Source organism: Astatotilapia calliptera, chromosome 10 (assembly GCF_964374335.1).
Source record: "Astatotilapia calliptera chromosome 10, fAstCal68.1, whole genome shotgun sequence".
In the NCBI taxonomy this organism is placed as follows: Eukaryota; Metazoa; Chordata; class Actinopteri; order Cichliformes; family Cichlidae; genus Astatotilapia; species Astatotilapia calliptera.
Window position 1 is genome coordinate 14,098,607 of NC_137431.1, and position 14,806 is coordinate 14,113,412.

The following is a 14,806-nucleotide window of genomic DNA, read 5'->3' on the forward strand; positions in this document are numbered from 1 at the left end:
TTCAGGATGTAACTATCATGCATTTAGGTGACACATTGCAGCTTTAATCCTGATTTGCTGCACATTCCTGTCTCCCAGAACTGATGCAGCGTGAGCTAAGACATACATTTTCCACAGCTTGCTCCACAATCATAATACAGCACGACAACATGATACAAACATTTCCCAGGACTTTGTCCTCTGGAAGGCTTTCCTAAACACCAGCCTGAGCAAAACACTTAATCTTCCCTGCCCTGACACCAGGAGGAGAACTGATGACAACAATGCGCTGGTCTATGTCTTTATTTGGGGTTGGAGAGCAGGAGTCTTCACTAGGGGCTACGTGTCACAAACAGCTCAAGGGCTTAGAGCCAGTTTGACTCATCCGTGTTCTGTAAATACAGAGGCGGCGTGTGTGTGTGTGTGTGAGAGAGAGAGAGAGAGAGAGGGAGAGAGGGAGGGAGAGTGAATGTGTGTGTATGCTGCATATTGGATTTTAAATGGCCAGGCCACAACAAGTACATGAAACCTGCTGTAAGTTTGCAATGCCCGTGTAGACTTCCTGCCATTAGTTAAACTAAACTCACAATAGATGAGTCACATTCATTAGATTTGATTTGATACCCATCTATAAAAACAAAAAAAATAAATGGTTTTCCTAAAATGTATTTAAAATGTATTTAAAAATATACCCAACAGTTTATGTAGGCAGGTTAATGCGGGCCAGTCTAAGGTTAAACGGAAGATTTGTGTTTTGGAAAAATACTCTTACTCGGTTGGATTTCACTCAAGTGAAAAGCTAAAACACGTATTTTACGGATATATCTCAAATAAAATCTAAATCTTAACAATTTAAAATACTAGATTTACTCAGGTTGTGCACTGCATTCTTCTTTTGATCTAATGCAAACATACGGACAAATGCAGTAGTTTTGTAAAGCAAGCAGTCTGTTAATAAGTGATATACTTCATAAAACAACACCTACAAGTCAGTGATAAACTAATCCGAGTCCTGCCAGCCTGCCAAAAACTCTGGAGTTAAACATTAAAAATGAAAAACACCAGGGCGCTGCAGGCTCTCTGGTGTTGAATGAGGCTGCTTCACCTTTTTTTCCATTCTCCTGAAGTGAAAATGGGTCTTTTTTTAAGGTCTTAATTTTTTAAAAGAAGACATTAGCCAGACCGCTTCTATCGTACAGTCCATCCACATTTTACGCAAAAGGGTTTGTGTGCTTTCTGGAAACCTGGCAGGGTGGATTACTAGCAGACCGGACTGCAGGAGTGTTTCTTCATCTTCACCCTGTTTCTGGAAGGTCTCCATGTGACAAGTAGCCTTTGTTTCTGCATACAGATGATCCATGCACACTTCTGTCATTTTTATTTTGCATTACTTCAAGAACTGGGAATGAGAAAATAGGGAAGAAAAGAGAGAAGTTAAATATGTTTTCTTTTTCATTCTTTCTCTTTAATCTTCGTCCAAGCAGAAAATCTGAATCTGAAGTTGAGTGTCCTGAAATAAAATTTATCACTTGTCTCGAGTTTTTTGGTGTTGCAAACGAGCCACGTGACTCTTTTGGCTGACTTGTGCTAATAATAACAAAAGTATATTATGTGACTTGTCAGGGTGGACATTTCCTGTGAGAGCGAGCTCGCTGGAGAAATGAAGCTTCGAAATCTCCTCCTGCTGCTTGCAGTGGGGAGGAAGTGGACACAAGGAAAGCAACATCTGCACAGCACTATGCAGCTTAATTAATTAAGAACAACTTTATGGGCAGATTAGCAAATAGAATAAATGATTGCAGCTAATTATACTTCATTCAGTGATGTCTCCACTACCTCACTACCTTTATCTGGATGCTGTTGTTAGTGAGCTGGCCAGATGCATCACTACATGGCACTGATATGGATACGAAAACAGCATAAGATGATACAGTGAGAACACCCACACACACGCCAATACACTTCTTAATGAAACCATTCTCACCTTGCTTTGTTTTGCAAACTCAAATCTTTGCTTTTAGTTTTATGTCTTTATGCGTTTTACAATTTTACCGAAAGGCCAAAAAAGAGAAGAACAAAACACCCAATGCTGCTGAGGGACACAACTAATGATCTTTACCATTTTACATCTGCTGGCAACTCGTGGAGAGCTGATCATGTGTGGAGGACCGTCAGAGTTCATGGGATTGTTACCATCTTGTTCTGTTATTTGAAATGTTTATTCTTGTGCAATGTTCACCTAGGATATAAACTTAATATTTTCCATGATGGGTGTTGTTCTGGCTAGTGTGGTCAACTCACAACATGGTCTCTGGTCTGCTCCTGTCATTATTTGTTTGGGCTTTTGGCATACCTAAATGTTTTACAAGGAGGGAAATGAAACCATTTGCTAGCCTTGGATATAAACACGTTGTGTTCTCATAGGAAACATTCTGATGTTTTAATTAAAGAAAACTTGGCAGTGGAAAAAAAAACACCACTTCTGTCTTTAAAAAGTTTTCTATCCATCCATTTTTTTAATATCTTATCCCGTGGGGGGAAAGGCTATCCCACTTGACAGAGGGTACCTTGAAACAACCACGTCACTTTAGCATCAATTTCAAGCCATGAGTTAACCTAAAATTGCATTTATCTGGCCAGGAGGAAGCTGGAGTAATCAGAGAAAACTCATGAGGTTCAAACCTGATTATATAAATGATGGATATGATGTTAACCACTGGTCATCTGGACTTGAGTTTGGCATTTTGACCATAGCCAATGAAAGGGATTGAGAGCACAAGGTCATAAGATAAGCATTTGCTGAGGTCATATATAAGGTGAACTTTCCTATAATTTGAGTGTGTAAACAAATTTGTGTCCCCACAACAATAAGTAATACATGACCACACACACTGACACCCACACAGCAATATTGGTATGGCAGGGATCAGGCCCACACAATGTGCTTACACATGGCCCACATACCGCAAAGAATGATGGCCCTTTGGTGGCCCAGATCAGGTTTGCCAGAGGTAATCCACACATGGGCCAGCACAGGACGACCAGGGTGTCTGAAACTGGCCTTGTGCTGGCCCATGTGTGGGCCACCTCTGGCAAACCAGGTCTGGGCCACCAAAGGGCCATCATTCTTTGCGGTATGTGGGCCATGTGTAAGCACATTGTGTGGGCCTGATCCCTGCCATACCAATATTGCTGTGTGGGTGTCAGTGTGTGTGGTCATGTATTACTTATTGTTGTGGGGACACAAATTTGTTTACACACTCAAATTGTGAGGTCTCGCCTACTTTATGGAGACAAATTGCAAGATAATTCATTCAATTTTAGGGTGAAGGCTTGAGTCAGGGTTAGGGTAAGGTTCAGGCAGGGACTTGTAATGGGTAGAGTCAGGATAAATCTCCAGAAAATTAATGTAAGTTAATGTAATGTCCCCAAAAGTGATGGAAACACAACGTGTGTGTGTGCGTGCGCGCACGTGCATGGGGTTAGGGTCAAATGTTGGATGTATTTTGGTGTTTTATTGTTTTGTGAAATATTTACATTGTTTATTTGTTGTTTATTTATTTGTTCTTTCTTGTTGTACTAATACAACTTATTATAGAATAACTTGGCATTTTACTACCCTTGTTGCACAGTGTTGCCTTGAAGCAACAAACCAATATCTGTTTGGGGGGGGGCAGGGTGTCAAATTTTATGATTGATATATTATTAGGGACCCTAAAGCTCCCCCAAAATAGGGAGAAATATTTTTTTCCCCCAAAATTAAAAAGTCATGCAGTAGAGGGTTTTTTAAGGCAATTGTTGTTGTGATTTGGTGTAATATAAAGAAAACTGAATTGAATTAAATGTTTAATTTAAATTTCACAAATAGCTCCTTCAAAGTATATATGTTCATACTGTATGTTTTCTCTTTCTCATTATGTTTTTCTCCTCCTCCACCACTCCTCTCTCTCCTCCTTCACTTCCACTTTATCCTTTTCCTCCTCACTTCAAGCCTCATCTCCTGAGCTGAAGACAGAGCTCTAATACACAAAAATGTGCATAAACATGTTTATTCATTCCCAATATTGTTGCAGTTGCTTGCAACCTTGATGTATCTGGACAGCTGACAATGAGCTGGCTAGACAACGACAACAGCTGGTTATAAGTTAGCACTAAATGTTAACTTATATAAGTTAGCCTAACAACTAATGTTAGGCTTGAGTGTCATAAAAAAGGACACTTTCCCTCTAATAAACAGTTTGATTATATTCTCACATCTTAAGAGAGTTTATTCACTAAGTATTCAAGTCTGAAAATGTTATATCCACTTCAAAGAAGGCTAACAGCAGCTAACAGCAGCAAAAACTGCAGCGCTTACTAACAGAAAAAGATGTCCTCAACAACTGACCTCAGTATTGCTGCCACTGATCAGAAGGGAACTTATTTGACTAATTGAGTTGTATCGGACTCCTTTCACAAAGATTTACATCCTCCTAGCGTAAATAGACATGGACACTGGCTGAATAAACAGCAGACCTAAAGCCTACATTCACGAGATTTGTTTTTTCTAGAGCGACTACAGTAGATAAGATTATGTAACTGAACTGAGAGGAAAACAGAATTCAGTTGACTGCAATCTGCAATCTACTGACATCTAGTGGTGAAATTTTCCACACTGTACCTTTAAAGAAAAATAATTGAATGTACTGAATATGCGATGTGTTTGTTTCTTCACTTGTTATTATTAGAATGTGTTAAATTTGTTGTAACTTCTGCTGCTCTCTTTGCCAGGTCTCTCTTTAAAAAGAGATGCACTAAGGTCAGGTTATCTTCTGTTTTAAGGTTGTTGGTTTTTTTGCACATTTCAAATTATAAACAAGTACAAGAAAGAAAATATTTAGAGCCGCTTCAAGGTTCCCTGGATGTGAAAGCGATTATTTAAAATACTGTAACGCATTCGGCTCCAGTTTCCATCATTCCCCGCTTTGCACCCCTGTAATTAGGTGAACCAGGTGCGCTCAGCCAATCAGGTGTAGACAGAGCATTGCCCCAGGGGAAGTTAAATCATAAAGTTCTTCTGGAGAGGTGTCCGTCACACCTTGCAGTGTTTTTCTTTAATAAGCCACAGCTTGCAGCTCGGAAAAGTGGAAATATCAACCACATGTCATCTGCTCGACATCGGCTGCGTTTGTCGTCGCCTGGTGGCCGCACGGGGGAAGCCCACAGCGTGAGCAGACAGGCAGAGTGAAGGCACACAGGGCTCAGAGCATGTCGCCTCCTGTTGCTGCAGCTCACTGTGGGATCTGCTGTCGACCTTTCACACTGTACACATGAAGGCGGAAAGCTTTTTTGCGCCTCTCCTCGCTATGTGCGACCCGGACCTTTGGATGAGTTTACCAGCAAAACGTCTCCTCTGAGCCTGGAGGGGGGAAAATAAAAAAAAAACGGGTTTGTCGTTTGCGGGGATTTTCTTTTTTTGACACAACTTGTCAGAGAAGTCGTTTTCTGCTCCTGCTACTGCTGGCGGTTTGTTCGGAGCTTCTTGCGGTGTAAAAGTGTGAAACAAGTAAAAGAGAGCAACAGATGTTTCTGGTGGATATGCGGCCGGCTGAGGAATGAAAGCAGCAGCGAGGCACCGGCGGCCCTTCCAGCGGTTCTGCTGCTGTGGAGTCGGGCTGGTCGCCGTCATTTGGCTCGCGCAGGTCATCCAGGCACCAGGTGAGACCTTAATATAGACACAGAGGCTGAGCGCGCCTGCGTGCGTCTACTCTATAAATCCGTACAAATATCAGCTGTAGGATATCTCGTAAGATTGAAATAAAATGTAAAACACATTCTTTCTCTTCACATTCGCAGTATAATGAATCTGACTTTCCACGCATGTGTGTTTGCTCTCAAGAATGAGAAATGCCGCTGCTGTGCCCACTTAGATGCTAAATTATTATTATCTCGTTCTTATATAAAGATTTATGATGATTAATTCTCTGCATCCTGGCAGTGAGGAGGAGAAACCAGAAGGAAATTGTTTAAAAACGCGCACACACGCACTTAGATGTGTATTAAGGTAGTGCTTCTCTCAACTAAAGCCACATGAAACTAGTAGAAACGCTGCATAATTCATGTGTTTGTCTTCGAGAAAAAATAAAGATGTATGTATTACATATGTATACCTGTGGTACAGCTGCAGATGCACGTGTGTAGAAATACATGTACATTATTCCAACACTTAACGGTGATGAATAAGTAGGAGAGCAGGCAGGTGCGCACTGGATTGATTGTCAAGTCACCCTGAGGGAAGGTGACAGTTTGATGATTACATAAAGCAGTGACAAACTGTGGCATGTTTAAATCCAATCACTGCGGATAAGGTCACTTATGGGTTGGGCGTTCAATTTATATTACATCTTCATCTCTGAAGAATTACTGTATACAACAGGGCATGTTTAATTTTTGGGGGCATATTTGCCTTATCCCCAAATAGACCGCCTGCCCTGTTAGTGTCCTCCTGTTCCCGAAAGCGGCGAACATGGTTTTCAGTGGAGTGTTGTTAATTAATAGTTAAATTAATCAAATTTGTCTCGGTTCGTTTCTTTTGGCAACATGTGACATAACTCATATCCCCTAGGACTGATGCCTGCAGCCTCCAGGGTAAAATAAACTTACATCTATAAAAGGACATGTAGTGAAGGAAATGTCACATAAGTAACCGGCTTTATAATTTGTGTATACACACACACACACACACACACACACACACACACACACACACACACACACACACCTCCATCTTTATGTGCTTCCGTCTCCTTAAAACACAACCCCTCTAAGATTATGCGACACTTCCAGTTGTATCAGTAGCCGCTAAGTTAGATGCGTTATTCTCATCTAACAGCATTGCACCTAAAGGCATCACCCCACCCCCTCACCCTTGTCCTCCTCCAGCTCATCATCATCCCCTCATCGCCTTTGCTGATGTGATCCCTCGCTGTCACGCACACTCATCAGCACCAGCATCACCAACTGCGTTGCACCCCTCTGCCACCCTTTGTTCAGATAAATATTTGAATAGGTGAACTTTTTGTTCCATCACTAGTGTTTTGTTTTTTTTTACCTTTGGGCTTCATCCCAGTAGCACAGGACATCCTTGGTGGAAGAGTGTCCTTCTGAATGAGCCGTGTCATTAATATTTATACTTCACCTTTAAATTATGAGTGTGCCCATCAGCTCTGAAGAGGGTTTCCGAACTGAGACCAAGGCTGCTCAACTTAAAACCATATAAAAGCACAAAGCGCTGGGCAAAGCATGTGTCCTGCTGTTTGTAATGATGACAGGCAGGTTACTCTCACAATAGTTGGAAAATATTACACATACTGTAGCATCCTGAATACCACTGCTCCGTTAACCATTTATGGATGTGTAGCTCTGTTACTATCAGTCTGATACTGGGGTGGGGAAAAGAGAAGCTTTACATTAAGGATTGGGAGAATGCATTACAATCCAAAGCAAACTGTTGTCAAGTATTTCTGTGCAAAATCATGTTTACTGTGATTTTTGCCAAAGAAAAAGATTAATGGTAAAATATTCATTGTTTTTAAGCAATGCAAAACACAAGAAACACCCTTCGGACACCAATATTACCACATGAGCAAGACACTTCCAACATGGGAGCTCATCTCAGTTTCTGGGAAGATGTAAAAAAGCTTAGCAGGTTTAGTGAACGTTAATCTTTTTCACATTTTTCTGTCAACTTTGCAGAAGTAAACATAATATGAAAGCAAAGTACACACATGGCTGTACCAATACTGCTAATTTATATAACCAGCAGATATGAGGCAACTTTGGGATCATTTGGAGCTGTGTTTGCGTCTACCTGATAAAATTCAGCGTATATGTGAACTTTTAATAGTACCAAGTTTCTGTAAAGTGAAACACACATTTTGCCCATGTTGCTGGGCATCTACCGCACGTTCGCAGATGAACCCACGGCTGATAAGAGCACTGAGAATCAACCAATCAATTTTTTTAAAGCTGCATAAACCTGACAAAATGCTCCCGAGTCCCTCCACATGAAATCTTCATGCTTTTCTTTAAACATCTGCATGAAGATTACAGTGACACATCCACGTATGTAGATCTCGAAAGATTGAACAGCTCAAGTATTTGGATCTTTTACGTAAGTAAAGGTAGCAGTACTACAGTGTAAACACGGATAGTAATGTTGCTGCTCACACAAAATAACGGTGACATTTTAGGATAGGAACATTGTGCACACGTCCAGATGCCTGTCGTTGAGGTACGTAGAAAGGTTTGGCACGTGTTCTTCTGTTATAAAAAATACTCATCATCCATGATTTGTTCCTAACTGTCCGACTCTAAAATGTCTCCACACTTGTTTTAAATGTTTGATTTGGTATTGTCTGCACTCAGATGTTAATCAAAATGTGGCTGAGGTATAATTCAGGTCAAATTTAATGTTTATCAGCTCTTTGTTTAGCGACACAGGACACTTACTAAATGTGCAGTGTGAATGTCAAAGAGACCCAGAGGACTACAGCGTTATCTATGTGGAAACATGGCAGTGTTTCTGTGTAGATAACAGTGTTTCCATGAGAAGATTGGACTGCAGATTCCCCCCCCCCACACACACACACACACACACAGACGTTTTACCTGTATTGCTACCTTTTGAGGATTTCACTGTCAGGCACATTTAATACTGCAGACTGCTGTCTGTCTGGCCTTGTGGAGGCAGTGAAGGTGTTTGGGGTTCGATCTCAAGAAGCCAGCCTGTCAGTCATTGTGTGATTGATGGCATCAAATGTCTTGTTTCCGCCAAAGATGGCGATACTACTAGGTTTTCAGAGAGGAAAAGAAGATGGCGTAGGGCCTTGTTCATCTGTATCTTAAATAACACATTGTTGTTTCAAGTCAGACAAAGGGAGGAAAAAAGAAGCTTTAAAGGTTTGTATGGTAGTTAGACCATTAATCCCAGTTTAGCACAAGTTACAAAAAGATTCCGAATATTTGATTTCTTCATCACATTAAGACTAAAAACAAAAGTAAACAAAAGAAATCATAAATTATGCGGACATAACTTGCTTGGACCTTCCCACAGTCTGCACTGCCATACAGTGAGTTATGACCAAAATTATGTATTTAAAGGTTATGTGTTTATACTGGGCCATTTCTCAGCAGGATTAAGGTATTTCCATTCAAACACCTCATTTCTTGTTCCATCAGCTTTCATCACTGATCAGTCTGGTTCCTTATTCCTTTGTTTACATGTAAATGTTACTAACAACTTTACTGTTACAGTAGATAATACTGTAACAGTAAAGTTGTCCAAATTTGACACCATTGATCATTAAGGTAAAAAGCACCTTCACACTGCGTTCTTAGTGCGTGGAAAGTGTGTGCATGTGTAATTTCTGTTACAAAACTTGTAACTTCAAGGATGTCTTTAAAAAAACGTTTAAAAAAAAAAAGAAACACTGGAATATTGAGGTTTAGCACCTTAGAAAACTTTACAATATAGTGCATTGAAAACTCTGTCCATGTAGTTGGAATGTGAAAATCTAAAGTGATAAATTCAGAGGCTAAATCATTTTTTAATCAGTGTTTGTTTGATTTAAAGTTAGAAAAAAAATTGCTTTTAGTTATATGAATGCTTATATTTAAAGTTATATGCGCTCATTGGCTGCTTTGTTAGGTTCACCCATTCAACTGCTTGTCGGCCAATCACATGACACCAACTCAGTGTACTTAGAATGCTTTGAAAAAGAGAAAGTATCCAGCGAGCTGCAGGTCTCTGGGCTAAAATACCCTGTTGATCTCAGAGGTCAGAGGAGAATGACCAGATTAACTCAAATAACTGCTTGTTACAACCAAGGTATGCAGAAGAGCATCTCTGAACACGCAACACATTAAACCTTGAAGCAGCTAGGCTACGGTAGAAGACCACAGCACATGCCACTCATGTCAGCTACAAACAAAAACACTAAGGCTACAACTCACACACAGGCTCACCAGAATTGGACAGCAGAAGATTAGAAAAGTGTTGCATGGTCTGATGAGTCTCAATTTTCTGCTGCCACATTCAGATGGTAGGATAAACATGAAAACATGGATCTATCCTGCCTTGTATATCAACAGATCGTGCTGCTGGTTGTGGTGTAATGTAGTGGGGAATATTTTCCTATCACACTCTGGGCCCGCTTCTTATTGTTTAAACACCACAGAGTACTGTTGCTGCACACGTCCATCCCTTTATGACCACAGTGTACCCTCCTGTGTACCATCACGTACAGTGTATATAAGATTTCTGTAGTTACTGGACATTACACCAGCCTAATAAAAGGTCTATTTTTAGTTCATTTGTTTGCATTTGGTACCTCAGCACTCCTACACTCCATAACTCGTGACACTTTTGTTAGACCTGATTGTTTTATGATGTGCGTTTGATTTGATGCCCTAGTAAACTACTTAGCAGGGTAGATTTTGAAGCTTGCTTAATTATTATTGATTTGATGATTTTAAAAGCATACTTTTATAAAGAATTATTGACCATGTACATCTTTTTTCCTATAATATAAACCTATGTAAAATTCATAGGTTTTTCTTCAAGGTTTATCTAACCTGGCTAATCAACCTTGTGTATCATCCTGTATTCTTCCAGCAAAATAATGCGCTGTGTCACTAAGCTCAGATAATCTCAAAGTGGTTTCCTGAACATGACAATGAGTTCAGTGTACTCAAATGGCCTCCACAGTCACCAGATATTAATCCAATATAGCACCTTTGGGATGTGGAGGAGCAAGCAATGAATAAGCAGCTGTGTGGCTAAAATCTCAGAGGAATGTTTCCAACACCTTGTTGAATCTATTTATGAAGACAAAAGGGAATCCAACCCAATACCAGCGAGGTGTTTCTAATAAAGTGGCGAGTGAGTGTATTTTTCCCCACACTGGAAGCTATTGCTTATTCAGTGTTAAAGATAAAACTGATATTTGCTTTCTGGTAAGGAGGTGTGACAGTGTTTCGATTAATCAACAGACAAATTAATTAGTTCGGCTTTTAAAATATCTACTCTTCAAAACCCAGATATATGATACAGTTAGTCAAACAGCCATGATGTGTGCAGATCATAGCATGTTGAGATTACAGGAATAAACATCACGTATTTATGTCTCCTTTTTTTAATGAGCTAAAATGTTGGTTTAGGCATTTATAGATGTGTCCCAGTGAGACATGTGAAACGCGGTACAGAGCCATCTGTGGCAGAAACCTATTTGAATTTCACACGAGGCGAGCTCCTCTTGATACCTCAACATGAAAGCCTTCACGTCTCTTCTCAGCCTCGACCGCTGCCCTCGTGAAATGGGCTCATTGAGCTGTAAGGTACAAAGGGACACGACAGCACCCGGCAATCACGAAATGCATCAGAGGCAGACGCCGAGAGGCCTCATAATAAAAGGACGGCGTGTAGTAGAGAGCGTAATAACTCCCTCGCTATCTTCTCAGCCTGTAGTGGAAAGCTCTCAGTGGGTGGTGGTGGAGAAGGAGATCTGTATATATATATATTTATATATATTTTTTTTTTCCATATATATAGATTGTAGAGGCAGATTTATCTGATGGGACTTATTCAGCTGTCGCTCTGCCAAAGCTATAAAAGGAAACCCACACATTTCAACTGTTGAGGAATAAAATACACAACAGAAATAGACACTGTAAAGATTTCAGCACTGATGGCTGAGAAATAGTGAACATGCTGTTATCTCCCACAGACAGAAACACAATGCTACAGTGTGATTATTTATTTATTTGTTTTTTGCTAGACCCCCCCAAAAAACCCTCACATTGGAAATTACAGTAAGATTGCTTGTCCAGCGTTCGAATTCGTCAATACAGAAAAAAAATGATGGTGTTGGTAAAAACAGTTTTTAGGCAGCACACACACAGCTCTGAGAAATCGCGACAGGTATTTTAATTCAGCTAATTATTTTCGTTATGGCCTCTGATTATTTCGTTTTAATTTTGGTTTTTAAAAATCCAGTAATTGTTACAGGTGAGAGATGTAAACCAGCAAGTGTTTGACATTTTTGCTTGAAAAGATCAATAAGCAGTTTGTCCTGTCGTCGGCTAATTAAAGAAACAATCCATCCACATGCAGTGCAAAACATTAGTGAGAATAGTTTTTGGTATTGACTCTAAATCAAAGCACCTTCTGAATCTGGAGTCCTGTGAGGCCTGTTCATTTGGCTGCTTTTGCACTAAAATGGCTCGTGTTGTTTTGCAACAGAGACAGAGTCTTTGGGGTTTCAGCCAGGCGTGAATGGTGAGACGCTACAATGGACACGAAGGTTAATGCAGGAGAACTCAGACAACCAGAGCCTGGATCTGGATCAGCCCCGAGCAGGTGAGTCACCATTCTTTTCCTAAATAGATGCCGCTTGTTTCTCCAGGACACACCAGCAAGCTCCACAACACTGTCTGTACTTCCTTCCACTTATTCCACGTAGATAATGCCTTAAAAAAAACCCTATATGCTCTGTAACAGTGAATTTTTACATTTTCTTAAAACTGAAATAAAACAGTTTTATACACTGAGGCAGTCATTAGTTAGGAATATAGAGAGCAAGCTATGCTGTCTGATTGTGTATGAGGGCGCCCGCCCCACCTGAACAGTGACCACCACCACCTCTGATTCTCCTGCTCCCTGGAATTCCCACTTTTCCACCTGCAGGTGCATATTTGTATTGGCAACTGGATCTCCTAAGATGAAGTAGCAGAGAGCCAAGACTTGTAGGAAGTACAGGTTGTTGGCATTTATTGTAATTTGTTCAAACAAAAACATGGCTTTTCAATGAGCTGTGTGCCAGCACATGATTTTACGCACCACAGTTCAAGTCATCTGAGACAAATGTTCTCCCAGACTTCTTGGGATGTTACAGTTGTGCTCTGTGTTGAAAGTGTGACCCCCTCTTTTGGTGTGGACACTCCCTGATCTTTCAGGTGCAAGTTTGAACCCTGTGTTGAAGTCACAGGAGGTCAGAAGAGGACTTCAAGGAAGCAACCCACAGTGGAGGCTGTGTGTTACTGCAAAAGCCAAATTTATTTGGGGTTACGGATTTTGTTTGGTTATTTACAGGCACAGTCTCTGATCTGATTTATAGTGTGGTTCAGCAGTTATTGCCTGACGGGAGTTCTTATGTATTTGTGTGTGTGTGTGTGTGTGTGTGTGTGTGTGTGTGTGTGTGTGTGTGTGTGTGTGTGTGTGTGTGGGTGTGTGTGTACGCAGGTAAAAAAAAGAAGTCTACTAGAGATGTGCTTCTCCCCTGCAGGTGAACTGAAAGGTCACACAGAGTAGGCATTGTGTTTGCTGTCATGAGTGTGTAGTTTGCGTGTCAAGCTCGTGCACTGAAAAGAGGAGATGGATGAAGCCCATAAGAAGACCGGCAGAGTGAAGATCCGATTAGATTTTCTGAGGTAGTCTGTCTCTAACAAATGCCCAGTTACTTTCTTTGCTTCCTTAGCTTTGGTCGGCCCTGAACGCTTCGGATGGATTCTAACTGCCCTTCATGAAATTATTACTGAGACATGCAGCCGCTGAGCAGCCGTAATGGGACTTCTGCTTCTCTGGTTCTCAGGCTGATTAGCTGGCTGGCTGACATGAGCTGCATTCATCACAGCTGACACTTTTATTATTAAAAATTCAGATCGGAGAGGAAATCTCTTCATTGTTGTGCGGGGAGAATAGCACAGAGTAGATAAAATAACACGGCTGCTCAATGAAAAATCTGTTGCCCTTCTGATAGAATACAATTGAGTATCTCTGTATCATTTGCATTCCCTCTATGGCTGTTCTAATATTAGGCTGTCAGTCACAATTCTGTATTGTATGCAAACTGAACAGTTATTGTTGGAAGCTGAGGACAAAATTTCAAGCTTGGTCTTTGGGCAAGTTATGCTAATAATATTCCATGCAAATGGCCTGCCAAGACCACACTCCTCACTAAATGCCACCCAAAACCTGTTCTGCCTAATCTGGATGTGCAGCTTAAAAATACAGAAACACAGTACAGGGACATGAGTATTGGGCCACACCTCTTCATCTTTGAATTCAGGCGTCATTGCCACAGGTGTATAGGGTCAAGCACCTGGTCATGCACTCTGCCTTCACAAACGTTTGCAGAAGAACGAGTTGTTGTTAAAGAGCTCACTGAATTTGAGCGTGTTGCTGTAATAGGATGCCACAGTTACAACAAGTGAGTTTGTGAAATTTCTTCTCTCCTTGCCCGAGGAGTTCAAGCGCTCCTCGGGTAATGACATCTGCACAAAACCTGTGCCAACCAGGGGCAAGACTGCTCCTCTGAAGCCATGTTGAAACACCTCTAAGCAGCAATTCGGGAAATTATTTTGAAGCAGTAATTTAAGATAAAAACAATATACCACCAATCATCGTCTATTTATTTTAGAATGTCTCTGCAAATCCACAATAAGTGCAAAATCTCATCTTAAATAACCCGTCGGTATTTATAGCCTCCAGATTGATAGTTAACCATGCCTTCATCCCAGGCTGTCAGAATTAATCAACGCCGCCAGGAGACACGCACCCATCATTTTACATATAAGGAAAAAAATGATTTTAATTGATTTTTTTTTCTGTTGCGTGATGATGAAAACAGATATACAGGTGAGATACAGCTAGCTCACTGTCCCTCAGTCTGCCACACACCACAGCAGAGGTGCTCATACTTCGCACTCCTGAGATAAAATAATGAGATTCGTTGTATCTCCACCCCAGTGCTCCATTTGTAACCAGTTTTATGTTTTTTTTAATCTGATG

At 40.8% G+C, this 14,806-nt stretch overlaps 1 protein-coding gene across 1 annotated transcript in view; it reads left to right on the forward strand.

Annotated features, from left to right (window-relative positions):
• Positions 1–5,091: 5,091 nt before the first annotated feature.
• The window catches only part of LOC113030209 (sodium/potassium/calcium exchanger 3), a 33,708-nt gene continuing 23,993 nt past the window's right edge, over positions 5,092–14,806 (forward strand). Inside the window, exons 1-2 of the mRNA XM_026181406.2 lie at positions 5,092–5,676; positions 12,260–12,376. Coding sequence (XP_026037191.2) covers positions 5,574–5,676; positions 12,260–12,376 — 220 coding nt within the window. The 5' untranslated portion in view covers positions 5,092–5,573. The remainder of the gene's footprint in view (positions 5,677–12,259; positions 12,377–14,806) is intronic.